This window comes from Phocoena sinus, chromosome 11, assembly GCF_008692025.1.
Source record: "Phocoena sinus isolate mPhoSin1 chromosome 11, mPhoSin1.pri, whole genome shotgun sequence".
Taxonomy (NCBI): domain Eukaryota; kingdom Metazoa; phylum Chordata; class Mammalia; order Artiodactyla; family Phocoenidae; genus Phocoena; species Phocoena sinus.
The window spans coordinates 59,742,798-59,764,127 of NC_045773.1; the positions used below are offsets into that span (position 1 = coordinate 59,742,798).

At 40.6% G+C, this 21,330-nt stretch overlaps 1 protein-coding gene across 1 annotated transcript; it reads left to right on the forward strand.

Annotated features, from left to right (window-relative positions):
• Positions 1-1,185: 1,185 nt before the first annotated feature.
• Positions 1,186-21,171, forward strand: RAB23 (RAB23, member RAS oncogene family). Its single transcript, XM_032647684.1, is given in 8 exon segments — positions 1,186-1,325; positions 4,279-4,536; positions 7,033-7,118; positions 13,229-13,385; positions 15,149-15,231; positions 16,065-16,073; positions 16,076-16,156; positions 17,816-21,171. Coding segments are annotated over 7 exon segments (711 nt in total). The 5' UTR covers positions 1,186-1,325; positions 4,279-4,381; the 3' UTR covers positions 17,956-21,171.
• Positions 21,172-21,330: the final 159 nt, after the last annotated feature.

A 21,330-nucleotide genomic window follows, 5' to 3' on the forward strand; every position in this document is an offset into this window, starting at 1 on the left:
AACCTCGCCAACACTTGGTATTTTCCTTTTTTTTTCTATTCTATTTCACAGTATTAAAACAACTGAAGCAAAGTTTAGGTTGCTTTGGGAGCCAACTTTTGGATTTCTGTTTGGTTCTCTTTATTATTAAGCATCGCAGACTTGCACTTGGTCCAGTCACAGAGTACGGACCGAGTGCGTTTTCGACTTTGCTCCAGTTTTGCTCACTCCGCCACTTGGATGTCCTCCGGTCAAGAGTATAAGGTGTGCATCCAGGGAGGGCACGTCCTGTGAGGACTCTGAAAGCTGACCACTGGGTAAACGAAGCGTTTGCGGCCCTTCCTCGGCAGCGTCCTCTCCCGCCAGCCTCCTGGAACCCCACCAGCCACAGCTGCCTCACAGGGAACGCGGCGCCCCTCAGCCTCGGCCAACTCGGGGGCGGGGCAGCGGGGCGAGGCCGGCGGCGCGCGCTTGCGCACTGAAAGTCCGGCGCATGCTCCGAGTGCGGGGCGTCCGCTGCAGAGGGTAGGCGAGTCTCCCGCGCCCTACCTTCCGCGGCGGGGCCGCAGCGATCTGCTGGTTCCGAGTTCTTCTGCCAGTAAAGTTCCTGAAAAAAGTCACAGTCATTCTTAAAAGAGCAAAAGAGGGCGCGAGCCGGCCGGAGGCCCTGTCGGAGGGCTGGCGCACCGGGCGGCGGAGACGGCGGTTACACCGCGACCCGGAGGAGCGGTCGCGCCGGGCGGCGGGCGGCGGGCGGCGCGGGGACGGTGAGTAGCGGCTCGCGCCTGGGGCGGCTGGCCGCACTCATCGCCCTCGACCGCGGCTGGCTGCGGAGGACCCGCCCGTCCCCGCGGCCCGGGATGTGCCCACCGGGGGCCGGACAGGGGCTCGGCGGGAGCCTCCAGGCCGGGCGCCCCTCCCCGGCCCGGCCGCCGCACGCGCACTTCGAGTGCGGGGCCCGGGTCCCCGCGGCAGGCGGTGGGCGCAACCCCCGGCGCCCCCTCCCCTCTCCGCGCCCCCGCCTCCCTGGGGTGGCTCTCGGGCGGGTAGGTGCGGCGGGGCGGTGGGGACTGGGCATTAGGTGTGGGTTGGGGCTGGCGTGGAAAGGGCCTAAGCCCCACCCTGGCTTCCAGACCCCGTCCTGGGCGGCGGGCCCCTTCCCTGCCTGCGGCCCCACCCAGCCCGGGTGTTGCTCGGGTTCCGCTCGAATATGAATGAGCCTGACTACGCGGTCTCCTTGACACTGGCTACCGCAGAGTCACTTCACCCGGGGATCCCAGTGGCAGTACAGTCTGAAAAGGGCTGTCTACTTCTCCAGGTTTTATGTAACTCCTGACATCTTCTAGGTAACTTCATTGAACTTGAGAAGTTTTTCAGTGCTTTTATAAATATAATCATACCTGTGCTGAAGTACAGGCTGTGATGAAAAAGCCACCATTTCTATCAGTGAGCTAACTCATCCTTTACTTTTCTAATGTATTGGACGGCTGTTGGTTGGCAAAATCTTTAAAATTAAAGTTGGAAAAAGAACACATGTAAAGTGTTACTGTCAAGCTTTTAAAGTATTGTACTCAGAATTATGCTAATTTTCTAAGAATTTAATTGTTTTGGTATAGGTCTTTAAGTTTGTAGAGTATTGGCTGATAATCACAGGAGTCAGGCTGCCTGTGTTAAAATCTGATTCCACTTACTTTTCTTTACATTTTATTATTTTAAAAATTATTATATGGTAAAATTGACTTTGTTGGGGGGTGTGCAGTTCTGTGAATTTTAGATATATGTAACTACCATAACAGTCAGAATTTAGAACAGTTCGATCATCTCCAAAACACTCATGCTATCCTTTTATATCCTCCCCCTTACCCCAAGCCCTGGCAATTACTGATCTTTTCCAGAATGTCATAGAAATGGAATCATGCAACATGTAACCTTCTTTCACTCAGCATAATGCCTTTGAGATTCCTTCGAGTTGTTGGATGTATCAACAATTTATTCTTTTTTTATTGCTGAGTAGTATTCTATTAGATGGATGTGCTCCCAATGAAAGACATTTGGATCGTTTCCAGTTTTTGGTGATTATGACTATAGCTGCTATAAACATTGCTATACAGGTTTTTGTGTGAACATACGTTTTCATTTCTCTAGGGTACTGCTAAGATTGGGATTACATGATCATATAAAGTATGTTTAACTTTGTAATACACTGTCACACTGATTTCCAGAGTGGCTGTATCATTTTGCATTCTCACCAGCAACATGTGAGAGTTCCAGTTGCTTCATCTCCTCTCTAGCACTTTGTATTGTCGGATTTTTTAGTTTAGCCATTCTAATAGGCATGTAGTGGTATCTCGTGGTCTTAATGTGTCTTTAACTAATGGCTAAAGATGTTGAATATCTTTTCATGTACTTAATTGGCATATATAATCTTGGGTGAGTATCTGGCCAAGACTTTTGCCTATTTTTAAATTCAGTAGTTTCTTATGTTGAGTTTTGAGGGTTCTTTATATTTTCTGGATACAAGTTGTTAGATATGTTTTGCAAAAGTTTCTTGCAGTCTGTAGCTTCTTTTTATTGTTTTAACAGTGTCTTTCACAGAGCTAATGTTTTTAATTTTGATGAAATCTAATTTATCCATATTTCCTTTTGTACATCTTTTGGTAGCATGTCTAAGAACTTTGCCTAATCCCAGGTCAAGAAGATTTTCATCTTCTAGGTATTATAGTTTTATATTTAGATCTATAATCTTTTTTTTTTTTTTTTTTGCGGTACGCGGGCCTCTCACTGCTGTGGCCTCTCCCGCCGCGGAGCACAGGCTCCAGATGCGCAGGCTCAGCGGCCATGGCTCATGGGCCGAGCCGCTCCACGGCATGTGGGATCTTCCCAGACCGGGGCACGAACCCGTGTCCCCTGCATCGGCAGGCGGACCCTCAACCACTGTGCCACCAGGGAAGCCCAGGATCTTTTTTTAGTTGCAGCATGTGGGCTCGCGGCATGCAGGATCTAGTTCCCTGACCAGGGATCGAACCCGGGCCCCCTGTATTGGGAGCACAGAGTCTTAACCACTGGACCACCAGGGAAGTCCCCTCTTCCACATATAATTACTTGTCTTAAATGTTTTCTCTACATATATTGAAAACCATATTGAACAGTATTATAATTTTTCTTTCAACTGTCAAATGTAACAGAACATTTAAGAGAAGTCTGCTATATTTACCCATATTTTTGCTTCTGTCATCTTCTTTCTCTTGTTCCAATACTTTAAGTTGTTGTTTTAATCATTTAATTATGTCTGAAGTGGAGACCTAGAACCTGTACTTTAACAAGTGCTCCTAGATGCTTCTTACAATCGTGCAAGTTTGTGAAGCATTAGGGTCAATTACTGAGACTCCATTAGGGGCAAAGAAAGGAATGTTCTTCACATTTCAGACATGTTTTGTGTAGTGGTTGTATAAATGGATTTTTGGTTAAGGTAGCTGGAATATAATAGCTAAGTAGGCAGGAACTTAACTAGTGAAGAAATATGAAGAAATTGGCTTTCTGTTCTTTTCAGTCTAAAATGCGAACAGTACACATTCTATTACTTTCATTATATGAGTAACTGTAACTAGTCTGAAACTAATGAAAAAAATGCATGGTATAAGATGATGTGTAGAGGATCCATTGTAATCTAAACACTAAAGCACGGTAACTAAGAGCCCGATGCTATCACGTGGTTGCATAGCATTATACAAAACCCTTCCTTAGGGTGCTGTTCTAGGGACATTAATTATTACCTGTGAGGATGAAGAGCAGTTTCCTTAGATTTTGTATTTGTTGCCCATTTGGTGGTAACTATCCACCAAATGGGATAAAAGGAGGATTTATTATGGTATATGAAAGTACCATTTTTTGAATGCCTAACTTTCACTGTGCTAAGTGCTTTGTATCTATCATTGATCAACAATCCTGTGAGGTAAATATCCTCAGGAAACTGAAGCTTCCAGAGGTTAAGCAATAACTTCACTAAGAGCACAGAACCAGTAAGTAGCAACTAGTAAGTCAGGCCTCGACTCTTAACACTCATACTCTAGTCTCAGTGAAAGGCAGAACTATGTAATCTAGGCATTTATTGGTACCTGGAAGTCATACATTCTGCTGTTGTTAAGGGTGCAAAAGTGAATGGTATTATTGTCTCTTTTTTCAAAGAATTTACATTATCTGAACAGGGTGGGGAGAGGGCCTTCAACACGGAAAAAATTCTTGCAATTCATTATGATTATTTCTTGATAAAACAATTATAGCTTATTTTATTTTATATAGGTTTTGTCATGAAAAAATAACTTCATTTTAAACCAAAGATTTGAGAGAGAAGATCGGATCACCTGGAATTAAATTTGGCACAGAAACCTTTTCAACTCCAAAAATGTTGGAGGAAGATATGGAAGTCGCCATAAAGATGGTGGTTGTAGGGAATGGCGCAGTTGGAAAATCAAGTATGATTCAGCGGTATTGCAAAGGCATTTTTACAAAAGACTACAAGAAAACCATTGGAGTTGATTTTTTGGAGCGACAGATACAGTATGTACTTGGCTGTTTTATCCTCTCGGTTTTGATATGTGAGCTGTGTCCAAGAGTTTGCTCAGAATAATAGTAACTGAGTACAATACAATCCAAGGCTAGGTGTCTAGTGGCAGCGGGTTTTCAGTTATTCACTCCTTTGTGTGTCTTCGCCTTCTTTTTTCCCCCTCCCCCATCTCTTCCCTTTCTCTCTCATTTTTTCTTCTTTTTTACCTACACTTCTCCCTTCTCTCTTTTTCAATCTTACATCTGTTTTATATTTATTGGTGGCACCCTGAGCACTTCTTAAACACAGACTGACGCTTGATTCTACCGAGATTTCTGTCGACTATTTTATTTGGAAAGAAAGTTACCTGTCTCGCAGAATAATTTTCATCTCTTATATTATGGGATCTGTTTGTGTAAAATGTCTCTTCTCTTTTTAAAACTGGGCTTATAGAAGTTAGAGAATTAATAATTTGTTTTTACTTTAAAGAAGTAAGAGAAAGATTTGAGAGGATTAAATACTCCTGTGAAAAGGAAATCCAATTGGATTCTAAAACACATCAAAGTAACACTTTTTGTCATTAGTCCTGAGAACTTTTAAGGATATTTTAAATTGTAGGAGAAACATTAAACAAATCTGATTTAACTATCCCAGACACTAGCATCAAAGATAATTGTGTTCACTGTTTTAAAGATGTTGAATTTATAATCTGTACTCTGTTACCCTCTTTTTCAAAATACTTCTCTATTTGCTTCCTTTCTTAGATATTTTAAGGGGATTCATTTTAAATCTTGATGATGTTTATTTTTTGCACTTGCTATCTGGACCAAATTAATATTTTAAGTATACAGTTGACCCTTATTATTCAGACTCCATATTTATATTTTAAGTATGCAGTTACCTCTCATTATTTGTGGATTTCATATTTGCAAATTCACTGCTTGCTAAAATTTATTTGTAACCCCAGACTCAGTACTCCCAGTACTCTGATGGTCATTTGTGGACATGCACAGAGCAGCAAAAAATTTGAGTCACTTAAACACACACGTTCGGCTGAGGTTGAACAAGGTGACCCACTGTGTTTTTGTTTCATCTCTCATACTGTACATGAGTGGCCTTTTCATGTTCTGTTTTTGTGCCACATTTTTGTGCTTTTTGTTGGTAGTTTCGCTGTTTAAAATGGCCCAAGCCTAGAGCTGAAGTGCCGTCTGGTGAGCTGTGACGTGCCTTATGGAGAAAACACATGTATTAGATAAGCTTCGTTCAGGCACCAGTTATAGTACTGTTGGCCGTGGGTTCAATGTTAATGAATCAACAGTGTATATTAAATAAGGTGTGTTTAAACAGAACAATGCAAAAACAAGGTTATATATTGATCAGTTGATGAAATTGTAACCAGGGGCTCACAGGCACCTCACCCGCCTGGTATTTTCCCTCAGAGGAATGGTTCAGGATTTGCTAATTCAGTGTTGGCAGTGACTCTGTAGAACAGAACTACTGCCTGCGAATAAGACAACAGGTGTGACAGAACAGAGTTAATTTGGGGGTTAAAGGGCAACCAAGCAGTAAGCTGCTTCTTTCCTTTCTTACTATTCTCCCCCATTAGAATAGGGTAGCAGGAGGAGGGCAAGCACTGACCTAAGGGAACCCTTTCCCAGGACAGCTGACCCTGGGTGTCCAGGATCCTACGGACACCAGCATCCATGGGCACTCAGTTCCTTGTATAAAATGGCATAGTATTTGCATTTAACCTACACACGTGCTCCCATAGACTTTCAGTCATCTCCAGATTACTTATAATATCTAATATAATGTAAATGCTGTGTAAATAGTTGCCAGGCACACAGTAAATTCAAGTTTTGCTTCTTGGAACTTTCTAGAATTTTTTTTCCAAATATTTTCTATCTGCAGTTGGTTGAATCCTCAGGCATGGACCCCTCGGATGCTAGTCTTAGAGCCACCACTATCTGTGACTATGGTTGAAGGAAAAAACATGACAGATAAATCCAAATCGTGTAAAATTACAGCTTTAGGGTGTCTTTCACCTTTACTTGCACTGTTGGTAATGGTATCAGCATTTAAAAGCGCTCAGACTTTTTCAGAGTGAAACCAGCAATGTAGTTTTTTTAAAATAAGTAAATAAATAAATAAATTTGTTTATTTATTTTTGGCTGCGTTGGGTCTTCGTTGCTGTATGCGGGTTTTCTCTCGTTGTGGCGAGCAGGGGCTACTCTTTGTTGCGATGCACGGGCTTCTCATTGCGGTCGCTTCTCTTGTTGCGGAGCACGGACTCTAGGTGCATGGGCTTCAGTAGTTGTGGCACACGGGCTTAGTTACTCTGCGACATGTGGGATCTTCCTGGATCAGGACTCGAACCCGTGTCCCCTGCATCAGCAGGTGGATTCTTAATCACTGCACCACCAGGGAAGCCCAACAATGTAGTTTTAATACCACCAGGTTTGAAAAATACATTTCCTTTGCATATGAAATTCATTCATCTCTTGTTTCAGAGTTAATGATGAAGACGTCAGGCTCATGTTATGGGATACCGCAGGTCAAGAGGAGTTTGATGCAATAACAAAGGCCTACTATCGAGGTAAATCATGGGTGTCTTTAGTTTGTTTTGACATGTTCTTTTAGCTGAACAAAGAACTTTGCTTTTCTTGTTTCCCATAGAAGGATTTCTCTTTAAGAATATTTAAATTAATTCCAAAGTATTTTTAAAACCCCAGGCTATTATTCTTCTAAAGATCTTGTTGGGTGGTAAATAATACTCTGTGCTATAGACTGTTTATCTCTGCCTTAGAATTACATGACTCATATAGTCATTCCCAGACCTAATAAGTCAGAAGTTGTGAAATGTCTTCTCTGACTCCAGGGAAATGACTACATAGAGTGGAAACTAACATAAGAAAAAGTAAAGCCCTGGCAGACAAGATGGCATTTTGTTATGATATTTAATGTGGGTAAAGCCTTCTCTAGGCTATACGAGTTCAGGGAAGTATAAGATACATGTGAAAAGGAAGAGCTACAATGATAGGATCTAAGACTAAATAAACTGTGGGGGAAATTCCTCTTTTTACCTACCTAGCTTTCTTCTCTTAATTCTCAGCCTAAAATATATGTTCTTTTTGTGTGGAAAAAAATAGGTTGGGCTATTTCTTTTTAAACTTTTAACAATGTGATGTGGCAGTATTACTTTTTAACTAGTATGGTTATTTTTGGAGAAAGTATTATCATTATGTCTCTCTAATTTAAAAGGGCAAAACTGTGAGTCCACAATTATCTCAAAATAAAGTTTAACTTAAAAAAAGACAAAACTGGTCAAATGTCAAAATGATTTGATTCGTATATGAATAAAAAGGAGAAAACGTTGGAACTGTACAGTTAAGTAGCTCATTTGGGTCCCTAATTTAAAGAAAAAGACCAGGTAGCTAAACATATTTTAATATCCACTGCCATAAGACTTTGTTCAACATTATCTTCTAATTTTTTTAACTTGACTCATCCAGTTTGTTGCAGACTTCTTGTTTTAACTTGTTAGATGTCCATGAATCATACCGTTTCTCTTTCATATGTTTACAAAAAACATTCTTTGCCAGAAACTAAAAAGAGAGCCCATAATTATTATTTACATCTTAATTTATATGGGTGATGTTCAAATTTCTTTTCACTTTGTTTCATTTGGACTAAAAGGCTTTAAACAGCATTGATTTCCCTGTGTTTAACATTTTAACTTAAAGCAATCTTAAGTGTATAAATAGATCTGTTAAAAGGTTTTTTTTAAATGTAACGTTTTTTAGCCAACTATGTTAAAATGGCAAAGAGGGTAGATACTGAGACAGGTCTTAAGCTTCAGCTTTTCCCCTCACATCCCTATTTGAATTAAGGAACAAACAGTGGCAATGTTACATGAATTTGAGAAATGGCATATTGGACTTATATGCTTTTTCTTTTTGAGGTTCTATCAGAGTGCTTTTGGTTGCTGACAGCAGAAAAGCAATTTCAAACCGACTTATTTAGCGTCTGTTGACTTGTTACTGGGAGTAGCTTTCATTTGTGGTTTGTTGGGACTATAACCTTGCTGATTCTTCTGGCTGGCCGCCTCCTTGTGTGGGGTTCCTCTCCATGCTGATTTTCCTCTTGTCTGCAAGTTTGCTACCATCGACAGTGCTTTTTGTTCACATTCTTGGGGACCGAGGGTTACTTCCTACAACAGTGGACCAAAAGTCCAGAGCTTTTATCTGATTAGACCACCTTTGACCAGATTACAGTGAGTAGTCAGAGGAAGGTGATTGCCCCAATGGCTTGGTGCACTTGGGGCTCCCCCAAGGCAGAGGGAAGTTTAGCTGCCTAAACCATAGACTACTGTACAGAGGGGGAGAGGTGTTCTTGGGGACAGGGCACTGGATGGTGGCTAGGCACCAGGTAATATCTGCTACTAGTATAGATTCAGATGACGATATAATTAAAGAGTAGGAAGAAAAGGTAAGATGGGCAGAATGAGTTAAGATAGAGATTTAGTGATAGAAACACTATGCCTTATAAAATTATGACCTACTGACTTATGTCCTAAAAATGTGTTATTCAAGATGCATAAAAATTATATTTAAAAAAGAAAAAATTTATTGTAATTCATTTAAAAGACCTATTATAGCAAGACTATTGCTCCAAGGCATCATTATGTTCTTAGAATGCTGGCTTAATTGTACAGTGAGACATGTGCAAACATGATCTCCTTATCAGTAGGTTAGAACAGAGCACAGATCATATTAGGAAGCCTTTGGGAGCCCAGATGACTCCTGTTAAACCCTTAAGAAAGTCCACCCTAGGCAGTAGAAACCGTACTTAGTACAGAAAGTTACATACAACATGAAGTAGATTTTTATTACAGTTTTTTACTGTGACTTGGTTCTCAGAAAAAAATGCTTCTAAGTATATGTAAATTAGGTTATAGACTTGAGACCTGTTATTTGAGATCATGCACATAAGTAGAAGGAAACCCTTATTTTCTTAAAAAATAATTTTTTTCACAAATATAAATGAATATAAATTGTTGGAAATGAAATAGCTCTGAACAAGAAGCTAGTTATAAGTTATAATTATAAATGCAAGAATTAAAGAACAACAGAATTAGACTATGCAAGTCTGAGGTTTGTTTTGAAATTATGTGAGCATGGAATCTGTGACAGATTGGTTCAGTGAATAATTTATGTGCTTTAGATTGTATAGAATGTCAAAAAGAATAAGGGACAGCATTTTAAATCCTGAGTAGTATCTATAATAGTATTTTTAAAGCCTTTGCTAGTGTTCGCTAGAGCAGTGTTTCTTAAACTTGACTGTGCACAGGAATCCCCTGGGGATCTCATTAAAATGCAAACTGAATTTTATAGATCTGTGGGTAGCTCTGAGAGTCTGCATTTCTACAGCCTTCCAGGTGACACTGATGCCGCTGTCAGCCACACTCAGGACCTGCCTACAGACCATCTTGTAGGATCTGTCAGTGATTTGAGGATAGAATTACTCTCTGCACATTATGTGTCTTGGAGAGTATTTTCTGAATTGCATTAAAATATAGTGGCTTTTTTGGAATGATCTTATTAAGGAGGAATAAATACTTGCTATTGGTGATCTTATCATTGACACCAAAAATTTATTCAGAGCTCTGTATTTCTGATGCATGGACAAGTGAGGTAGTTTATTAACTGTTAGAAGTGATCCACTTATGGGTGACTTACTGTTATCTATGATAATGAAGAAACTTTTCCAATGGTGCAATTTTTAGGGTAGGTAGTATTGAAGGAAGATTGAATAGTAGGAAAATAAAGGTCTTTGTAAAATATATGGGTAGAAAACACTAGCTGCCTTTCAATATTAACAACAGAGAAATTAAAACAACTTTCCCAAAGATGGCTGGTACAAACACAGAGCTAGGGGTCCAAAAAAGAAAAAGAAGGGAGAGCAGCGTGGGGTCACTTTAATTTACTTTATTATTTTTTTAGGGTCATTTTACACCTCCCCACACACGCACACACACACAGCGGGGTGGGTGTGGGATGTAGAAGTGAGAGGCCAGGGAAAGAAGGGAGAACCGTGCATAAAGGGTGCAGTAATGAGCCAGTTACTACTGCCGGTGGGGAGAGCAGGCGGGGAGACGCGCCTCGGGGTGACCCCACCCCAGGGAAGCTGAGGTTCCCCCCCCCAGGCATCCAGTCCCCTTAGGGGGTGTGCTAGACCACCCCTGACAGAAGAGCAGAGCGCCCCCTGCAGCCCGTGCTGGAGGGTCGGGGCGGGGAACACACAGGGCACCTGTGGGGGGAGGGGGCACCGTGCTCACGTCCCTGGTGGCTTCTGAATCCAGGTCCCTCCTCCTCCTCAGAGGGCACTGCGGCCTATCCCGCCCAGTGTGGTCTCTCTACCGAGTCCCCCACTAAATAATTTTGGGTTTTATTGACAGACTTTTTCTTTTATCCTTTGATCCTTGATTTTTCAAACAAAATTGTGCTTTTCTTAATTATTCTTACTGCCCATATCTCTGGCACCATCTGCTTAGTTTTTTTTTGTTGTTTGTTAGTTGTTTTTGTTTCGTTTTGTTTTTTTGCGGTACGCGGGCCTCTCACTGTTGTGGCCTCTCCCGTTGCGGAGCACAGGCTCCGGACGCGCAGGCTCAGCGGCCATGGCTCACAGGCCCAGCCGCTCCGCGGCATGTGGGATCTTCCCGGACTGGGGCACGAACCCATGTCCCCTGCATCGGCAGGCGGACTCTCAGCCACTGCGCCACCAGGGAAGCCCTGTTTTGTTTTTTTTAGCATCTTCTCTAATAAGTGTTTTTTTGTGTGTCTGGGACCTTGTATACTTGGAAATACCTTATTGGACCCTCAAATTTAAACGACACTTGACTGATATAAAATTCTAGGTTTAAAGCTAACAGAGTTTTGTAACTTTTTTTTTTTTAAGATTTTTTTTGTTTTGTTTTGATGTGGGCCATTTTTTAAAGCCTTTATTGAATTTGTTACAATAGTGCTTCTGTTTTCTGTTTTTTGGCCCCGAGGTATGTGGGATCTTAGCTCCCCAACCAGGGATCGAACCCACACCCCCTGCATTGGAAGGCGGAGTCTTAACCACTGGACCGCCAGGGAGGTCCCCAAAAAAGTTTCTTAAAGTATGATTAAATAATGTTTTATTTGTAGTTTAAGTAAATGTTAGAGTTCAAGTAAATATAAATTTGTTGTCCAATATGCTAGTGTGATCTCTTCAGTTTTACTTCTTCAATTCTGAGCAAGTCTCACGCTGTGTCTGTCAATCTGCCTGTCCCCCACCCCTCAGTTTTGCATAATTAATTTATTCTTTGGTTCAAAGCCTGTTTTAGAGGAGAGAAGCCTCTGCTTTTACAGTCATAGTGAACTGCTGGTTTTTTCCTTCATTAATTGTTCTTTGGGTTTCTACCATATTCCCTCAGGTGATAAACAAACCTTTTTTTGTCCCTAGAGTGTCTTAGGTAGCCCAGGTATGTGTGTCTTGAGTCTTAGTAGGAAACTCTTACACCTGGGATATCTGGAAGGAAGGAGTAGCAGTGAGGAACCCTCTTGACTCCAGGACGATTTTCTCTTCTCACCTGTTTTTGTCATTATGCTGTCTGATTCAACAGCAAATCATTGGTAAAAACCCTCTTCCAGAAGGTTGATGCTTATTTTTAAAATGAGATATTATCAACTAATGTGATAGTTGATAGTTAAAATATTGTCAACCTAATGTGGATAGTTGATAGTTAAAATATTGTGAGTATGGTATGGGAATTATGCAGTTAAAGAGGATGAAAAACTAAATTAAACTCTTTCCTCTCTACTATATATAAATATTTTACTCTTGGCACTGGTTCCTAAATTACATTCTTTAGCATTGATGGTATTCTGCTATTAAATAAAATAATATACGATTTTTAAAAAAAGTAAATAGAATGAGAAAATTACGATATTTTTCTCTCATAGACTTTTCTTAAATCTGTGCCAAAAGAAATTAAGAAGCAGGTGACAGATATTAACGAGAAGAACTCAGCAACTCTGTCATTCATGCCTAGTTTACTGTTCTCTGTGGCTTTTACAGTGTTATTAATATATCAGTATTTTGTGGTGTTCCACAAGGAATGTGTATAATTTTGAGGGTACTTTGGCACTTGCACAAATTTGAGAACCACTGTTCTTGGTAAAAATTGGTTCTTTGAATTAGAAAATAGAGTTTATATGTTAAAAAATAGGGCTTCCCTGGTGGCACAGTGGTTAAGAATCCACCTGCCAATGCAGGAGACACGGGTTCGAGTCCTGGTCAGGGAAGATCCCACATGCCACGGAGCAACTAAGCCCATGTGCCACAACTACTGAGCCTGTGCTCTAGAGCCCGTGAGCCACAACTACTGAAGCCGCGCGCCTAGAGCCTGTGCTCTGCAACAAGAGAAGCCACTGCAAGAGAAGCCTGCGCACCACAATGAAGAGTAGCCCCCGCACACTGCAACTAGAGAAAAGCCCACGCAGCAACGAAGACCCAAAACATCCAAAAATAAAATAAATTAAATTAAAAAAAAAAAGCAGTGCTACAAAGATGAGTTCATTTATTTACATAAAAATTGTTTTGAATACGTAAAAGTTTCCCTCACCCTGCATAGGATTGTTTCATTAATGTAAATAACATTTTTATTTTGTGAACTTACAGGAGCCCAGGCTTGTGTGCTTGTATTTTCCACCACAGACAGGGAATCTTTTGAAGCGATTTCCAGTTGGAGAGAGAAGGTGGTGGCTGAAGTTGGAGATATACCAACTGTACTTGTACAAAACAAGATCGATCTCCTTGATGACTCTTGTATAAAGAAGTAAGGTGGCTACTGTTGAGGGGGTGGCTGTAATTCTGTAAAGCTAAAACCTATTTTAGTTTTTGCATACACTTACAAAATTTAGGAAAGTTTTTAAAAAGACTTGCCTTATACTTAAAAATTTCTGTGAGCTATTGTGTGATTGGTTTGGGGTTTAAAAAGTTCACACTGAATCAGTAGTAAAGAAAATTAAAAAGAGTACGTTTTGAAAGCCCTTTTAGAATTCCAGGTCCTTGCAGCTCAAATCCAACTCCTCATGTGAAGTCAAATCTAGACAGAGTAAGAATGTTAAGAGAAACATTCCAGAACTTCCCTGGTGGTGCAGTGGTTAAGAATCTTCCTGCCAGTGCAGGGGACATGGGTTCAATCCCTGGTCCGGGAAGATCCACATGCTGCGGAGCAACTAAGCCCATGCGCCACAACTACTGAGCCTGCACTCTAGGGCCCGCGAGCCACACTACTGAAGCCTGCATGTCTAGAGCCCATGCTCTGCAACGAAGAGAAGCCACCACAATGAGAAGCCCGTGCACTGCAACAAAGCGTAGCCCCCGCTCACCACAACTAGAGAAAGCCTGCGTGCAGCAACAAAGACCCAACGCAGCCAAAAATAAATAAATCTAAAAAGGAAAACATCCCTAGATGTTTTAATATCTAGCATAAGTATGTTGATGAGTTTAAATAGGTAAGCAGTTCAGATTCGTATTGTTTGTATACCCAGAACCATTATGCTCACATTTGTGAACAGTTTGGCATCCAGATAATTTCTCTGTATAAGTATTTGTTTACTGCATTATTAACTTTTTTCTGGCTTTGAAAATACTTACTTGGTTTTTACCTTATTTTTTTATAAGTTCTTGTATTAGTTGTCTGATGCTGTATAACAGATTAGCCCAAAACTTAGTAGTTTAAAACAACAACATTTATTATGTCACAGTTTTGTGGGTCAGGAATTGGGAGTGGCTTAGTTGGGTGGCTTGGTTCTGGGTTTTCATGAGGTGCTGTCAATATGTTGCCGGGGCCTGTGGTCACAGGAGTGCTTTGACTGGGGCTGGAGGGGGTCTGCTTCCGGGATGGCACCCTCGCTTGGCCATGGGCAGTGGCCTCTCCTTCAGGCTGCAAGTGTCCTCAGTGTGTGGCAGCTGCTTCCCCAGGCACATGATCCCAGAGGGGGCAAGGCGGAAACCGCAGTGCCTCTTATGAGGAGTCTCAAAGTCACATGCCATCACTTATGTATGTCATTGATGACACAGACCAGCTTGATTACAGTGGGGGGAGGGGAGGCGTGTGGTAGAATCATTGGGAAATATTTTAGAGAATTGGGAGTCATAATGAAACTAAATTAGGAGTCCACTGTTCTAGACACGTCAATATACTGACTTAGGCTTTGGCAGCAAAGTAGTTTTGTAGCCAATAAGAATAAAATAGGTAATGCAGTATAAGACTTTCAGAGTGTAATTAAATTCAAGTGTTTTTAATAACTGAAGAGAGAAAATTAAAGTAGTATATAAAGAAAAGTGACATTTAGTCATTTTAAGGCTAGAGTAAGTGACTTTACAGAAAAGTGTCTTGCAGTTACAGTGAGATGGCTGGTGTTTTACCCCCCCAAGAGCAGTGACAACTGAAAATCCTGCTCAAGCACTGAGTGTAGCTCTCACCTGTTCTGGAAGGGCTGACTGCTGTCCTCAGGCTGTATGCAGTAAATGTAATAAAACAAGCTCTCAGAAAGGTACCTTTACATGCGTTTTTTTCAAATTGATGTGTAGTGAGGAAGCTGAGGCACTGGCAAAAAAGTTGAAGCTGAGATTCTACAGGACTTCAGTGAAGGAGGATCTGAACGTGACGGAAGGTAAAGTGCCTTCTTAACAGTTAACAGCAGGAAGTTTGTTTATTCTTCTTATGCCTTTTCTTTTTGTTGTTTAGAAATCGTATTTGTAACGAGAATAGAATTTTCTCTTTGTCATGTATCATTAAGTAAAGTTTAAAGTCTGATGCTGCTCTGAGTTTGAGTCCTTGATTATTTACTAATGTCTTTGAATAGTTGTTACTCTACAGCAAAAACTCCAGTGGGCTTTATTGTATTTAAAAATACAACTGGCTATGTGTGTGCGTATATGCACGTGTGTTTTTCAAGCGTACCTTCTAAAATTGCTGCATTAGAACCCCACAGCGGTGGACACCCCACTAGGTAGTTACAGTGACCTTAACTTGTTTAATAGTGTTTCCTAGTTTAAGAAGTGAGATCAGAGAAAGATGGTGGTTATTTTTCTCATTCCGGAATTGCTGCTCATTTTATTAGATTGCAGCTCAGCTGTTGCTTCAGTGTCCCCTGAATAGTGGTTTTCAGTTAAAGAAAGAGTCTTTTTAAGACTGAGTCAGTTTAGTGTTGCTGAATATTAGTCACTATTCAGGTACTTAAACTAAAGAGCCAATGACTACAAGTAATATTTTATTTCTTTACTAATAAAATGCTACTATATATTTATTAGTATTACCATTGTAATTAGGTATTACTCAGATAATTTTAGAAGTTGAATTTTTTCAACTAGATTGTATACTTCTAACTATAATTTTAAATTTGTTTTGTAAGTATAAATATTATAGTAAGTGATGTGAAAGAACAGGTTTTACATGCATAATTATACTGACCTGGCAAGGTTTTTGGTTTTGTTTTCATTCCAGTTTTTAAATATTTGCTGAAAAATATCTTCAAAAGCTTAAACAACAAATAGCTGAGGATCCTGAATCAATGCATTCAAGTAGTAACAAAATTGGTAAGTACCCAGGAAGTTTTAGCCCCATGTTTACCTGGTAAATTTATTTTCCATTCATTATTATCATATTTACTGGGTTTTTTTTTAATACAGTATGCTCCTTTCTTTAGGAAATGTGACTGGAAAGCATGAGATGAGTGATTATTAAATTTAGTGGTATCAGCTCTCATTAAAAGGTATATTGAGGGGGCTTCCCTGGTGGCGCAGTGGTTGGGAGTCCGCCTGCTGATGCAGGGGACACGGGTTCATGCCCCAGTCCGGGAGGATCCCACATGCCGCAGAGCGGCTGGGCCCATGGGCCATGGCCACTGAGCCCGCGTGTCCGGAGCCTGTGCTCCGCAACGGGAGAGGCCACAGCAGTGAGAGGCCTGCGTACCACAGAAAAAAAAAAAGTATATTGAGTTAAAAGATTTTTTAACTGATGAATTTTCTAAAGGTCTGTCCTTTTTGAACACTTGTTTCTCTGACTTGACACTTGCACCATCTCCACACCTCTTCCCTTTCCTGCCACCTTGCTGAGCACCCATCCTGATTTTTAACATGAGATGCCAGCAGAGTTTAGTATTTCCTGGAGAACAGGAAGCACCTGTCCGCATCTTACTTTAGGCCATGGCTTCTGGGAGGTTGGGCGCCGGTCCTCTGTCCTAAGGACCTCCTGCCTGCACCCCACTCCTCACTACACACACACACACACACACACACACACACACACACACACACACACACAGCATTTTCTTGGCCTGTTTTAACTTTTCTTACTTTGCCCTTTTTATTGTATATGTTCCTACTGTCAGGCACCTCACATGCTCTGAGAAACGACCAGGGCAGTTGTGATAAGCCGCTGTCTGGTCTGGTCTCCTGGGCCCACCCTGTCTCCTTCCAGTCTGCTGATTAAAGCCCTTTGATAGATTCTGGTTGTGGAACACATTCAATTCAGGCTCTCTTCATCCCAGCATTTAAAGACAGTTTGGTCCATCCTTCCTGTGCAGCCTCATGCCCCACTTTTGTAATGTACCCTGTTTACGGTTCCACCACAGGGCCAGCTGTTTCTTGAGCCTGCCTAGGGCTGTCTTACTTATCCCTTTGCTCATTTTGGCTCTTCCATTAAGAATGGCCTCCCATTCCCACCTTCTGTTGAGAACTGTGCATCCCTCAAGGTCTATGGAGAAAGCTCTCAGCTATCTGTCTGGCTGAAGCACAGCCTTCACTTCTCTTAAATGAACAGAGACCTGAGTGCAGGGCATTGCCAGGGGTCCAGTCCCTCCATGTAGTTTGTCCTTTCTTATGAATTAAGATGTGGTTGACCCTTCCTTTGAACCATCTGTGGGATCTTGTCTCTTTAAGACACTTAACATAGAGTGTCCTGTAGCATCACTGCCTGTTTGTAGTGCCTCACCTCACTCATCAGATTGTAAGCTTCTTGGGGGCAGGAATCAGTCTTAGTAGTCTTTGTGTCGCTCATAGTGTCTCTGGCCCAGAGTCTTGTGTATCGTGGACGATAAATAGCCCATAAACTGGAGATTACATTTAGAACCAACATTGTTCAAAATGAAAACTCTTAACAGTTGAAAGTGTTTCTTTAGTCCATCCCTTTTGTCTGCTCAGGTGACCCTGAGATCCGTTAGTGTTAACCTTTGTGTTTTCCCTCAACTTGTCCAGGTGTCTTTAGCACGTCTGCTGGGAGTCACTTGGGTCAGAATTCAAGTACCCTTAATGGTGGAGATGTCATCAACCTCAGGCCCAACAGACAGAGGACCAAGAAAAACCGAAATCCTTTTAGCAGCTGTAGCATACCCTAAAATGCTTCAGGGAGGAAGAAATGAATTGTATTGTGCAGTAAGATACATCCAGCTGTCACGGTATGTTAACACAATTTTTTCGCAGACTTTGCACCTAATGGCTCTCTGAAAGCTGACAGACTTAAACAGATAGCACTGCTCTGCAGTGCTTTTCAGAATGTAGCAAGATCTCTGGTGGAAAAATAACTGCCCTCTGGACTTATTTTAATTTTTTTACATTAGACGAAGCTTCTCCTGTTTTTGAAGGAATGCTATAAGAAACATCAAAAACAGGTTTTGCTGAATTTGAAATGCTGGAAAACATAAATGAAATGCCTAAATATACTGGTACAGATTTTAATATTATGGATCAAGGAAAGATAGCAACCATTCTTTCTCTGAAATTGGTCATCTAGCTTTTCTAGGAAGTAGTATTGAATCTGAATACTGAAAAGAATAATATTGAAAGGCGAACCCTGATCTTGCCAGACTGCATTAGTGTGTACTTCGGCAATGTTACTTGTGCAATATCTGTAGATGTGGAATGTGGAGGTACGTGCCACCGCAGATCCCTGGTTCTGGAGTAAACAGAAGGTGTGTGCAGTGTTTAAGGAACATAGACTCTAACTCATTCATTCATGAAACCATTTACACATTTATGTGTATGTTATAAGTTTCTATTTTCAAATGAGAAATTCTAGACAGATATTTTGCAAAATGAGCTCAGATTTTAAAAGTGCTTTTGTGCCAAAAAATACCATACCTAATTTTCAGTGCTTTACCAGAATTTATACTGTTGATAATCTCTTTTAAAAGCAGTTTTCCTCTCTGACAGAGTAGATGAAGGAGTGTCTTAGTGCTAGGGCCCTCCCAGGTGGCACTGGTTGCCGTGCGGAATCTTTTCATGTCCCTGCACATGCATGGCGGGCTTGAGCTGGCGGCTGCAGGACCCCCGCCCTGTGCAGCGTGGCTGCCCTGTACCAGTGCCTTTTGCTGTTGACAACGCAATTCTGAACTTTTAGGATTATGCTAACAGTTTTTTTAATACACAAGAGGTGATCTTTTGTCTTAAACCACATTACGGATTTTATAATGCCCTGCAACTCTAAAGCATCTTTTATTTACATATTTTTTGTATGGTATTTTGAGATTATCATTTAAAAATTTCTATAAACTTCAGTTTGTATAGCACTTACTCAATGAGCTCTGTCAGCACCAAATGCAAAATAATTTCTTTTAATAAGTGATTTTAACATGTAATCATGTGGCAGAGCATACATTTTGTGACTTGGGACCGTAGCTTTCCAACTCAGATAATTAATTGCATGAACTCTGGTAAAACTGATCATCATTCATCAATGACTTGTTTTTAACCCCTTGCAATATACCTGGTTTTTACAGGATTTAAATATATGTAAAAATAACTTTTCTTGGAAAATGTGTCACAAAGTCATTTTTCATTATTTCTACTAAATGCATAATGTTTTATATATTCCTTTTGTATGTTTTCTCTCTCTCATTCTTTTTTTTTTTAAGTCTTCCGTCTGCACCACCCTCATCCCCTGTCCAGATTAATATTGAAAACATAATAGAATTTTGTAGGGCATGTCTTTAAGTGGTCAGGAGTGAAGGGTTTGCTTTTCATAATATTGAAATAATCTGGCATTATCTATTTCAAAGTAATATGTTTATTTTTATGTCACCAGTTGTCACCACTCCCATTGCTGGCAGTGGGATAGGTGTTGGGGAAAAACTCTCTTCCTAACAATGGGTACCCGCTAGTGATTCCCTTTTCTACTCTCTGGAAATACAGTCCCTTTAATTTTTGCACAAAATATATTTTGCGTCAAATAGTCTTTAGTAGCAGAAAAACCACGTTATATAAAATGTTGTAGTTCTATTCACATTAATTAAATGTGTGTGGATAAAAGTTTGTTATTTTTCTACATTAAAAAAAATCTGATGATGTTGCAGTTCCCCTGATATTTGTAATATAATTTTATGTATTTAGTTTTGTCCTTTTTTTTAAATAAGAACTGAAGAGAGATCTGTGTTACACATTTGAATTTTTAATTTGCAATTCTGTATTTTACCTAACCATAATTAGTCATTTTAAATAATTAAGTAGGCCTGAAAATCAGCCACAAGTGATATGTTACTTTCTCAATTCTAAAAACCTTCAAAATTGACATTATATTCTTTCACCTTGAGGCCTTTATTCTTTTAAATAACTTAACTACTAATTTCTAACGAACCATGGATGCTGAAGAAATACTAAGATCCCGGGACGTTGTGCATTTGTGCAGTAATAGCTTTCGTATGTCGTGGCTCATTTTTGGCTGTGGCATGGCTGCCGTGTCCTCCGAGTCCTCAGGATTCCTTTTCCTCTTTCAGTCTGCCTCTCGAATTAATAGTGTACAGAATAGGCCACATAAGGCGATATAATTAAATAAAACCAGGCTAAATGGTTTCCTTTTATCTGCCCAAAGTTGACAGCACTCATGTACTTCTTCAAAATATAGTAAAACTAACACTATCAGAAGAGCCCCTCCCCATCGTGGCCGCAGTCCTGTGCTGTCTGGGTGCCTCAGACGCTGGCAGCGCAGTGCTTGGGAAGAACACACTGATGGGCTCCACTGTGCCCAGGGCTCCAGGGCTTGGGTCTCCTCTGGAGATCCTGGGATGGGGGAAGTGGCCTCAGGACCTGACATCCCAACTTAAAGGGAACTACTTTAATGTAAAATATTATTAATTTTTCCCCTCCTTTTAAAAACCTTTGAAATAGTTACTGGTAACTTGCTAAAGTGCTCTCGTTACTGTTACGGTATCTGTTTCTCTGAAAACAAAATGAACTGACAGGTGAAAATCTGTCCCCACACTGCAGTCATCTAATGAACAGAGAAAGTCTGGGTTGATGTGAACAGGAAGGGGAGGATTTCCAGATGCTGACGGTCTTTGGGAACGTGAGAAAAACTTGGCTGTCTGCTGAATTTTCGAAAAGCTGATAAAGAAAAAGATGGCATAAAAAGAAAATCTTCTATCTCACAGTGAACCTAATGATAGCAAATTAGTCTGATAAATCAAGAGGCTTTTACCAGTTATCATCAGTGAGAATTAATGTTTCCCACGAAAGAATAGATTTAAATAAGGTGAACTTGGGCTGGCATCAAAACTATCATGAATGTCCTCAGATTGTAATTGCTTTTTATGAAGAGACATATAAATATATAAAACCAATCTGCAGCTTGACTGTTTTTTTTTCTTGCAGTGTGAAAGAATACCTATCTTTTAATGAAAATTGAATCTGATATATTCATTCTGAAGTAGTATTTGGGGAAGCTAAAGTTTTTGTGTATCAATAGCACTAGTTATTTTGAACAATAAAAGTGTTCTATA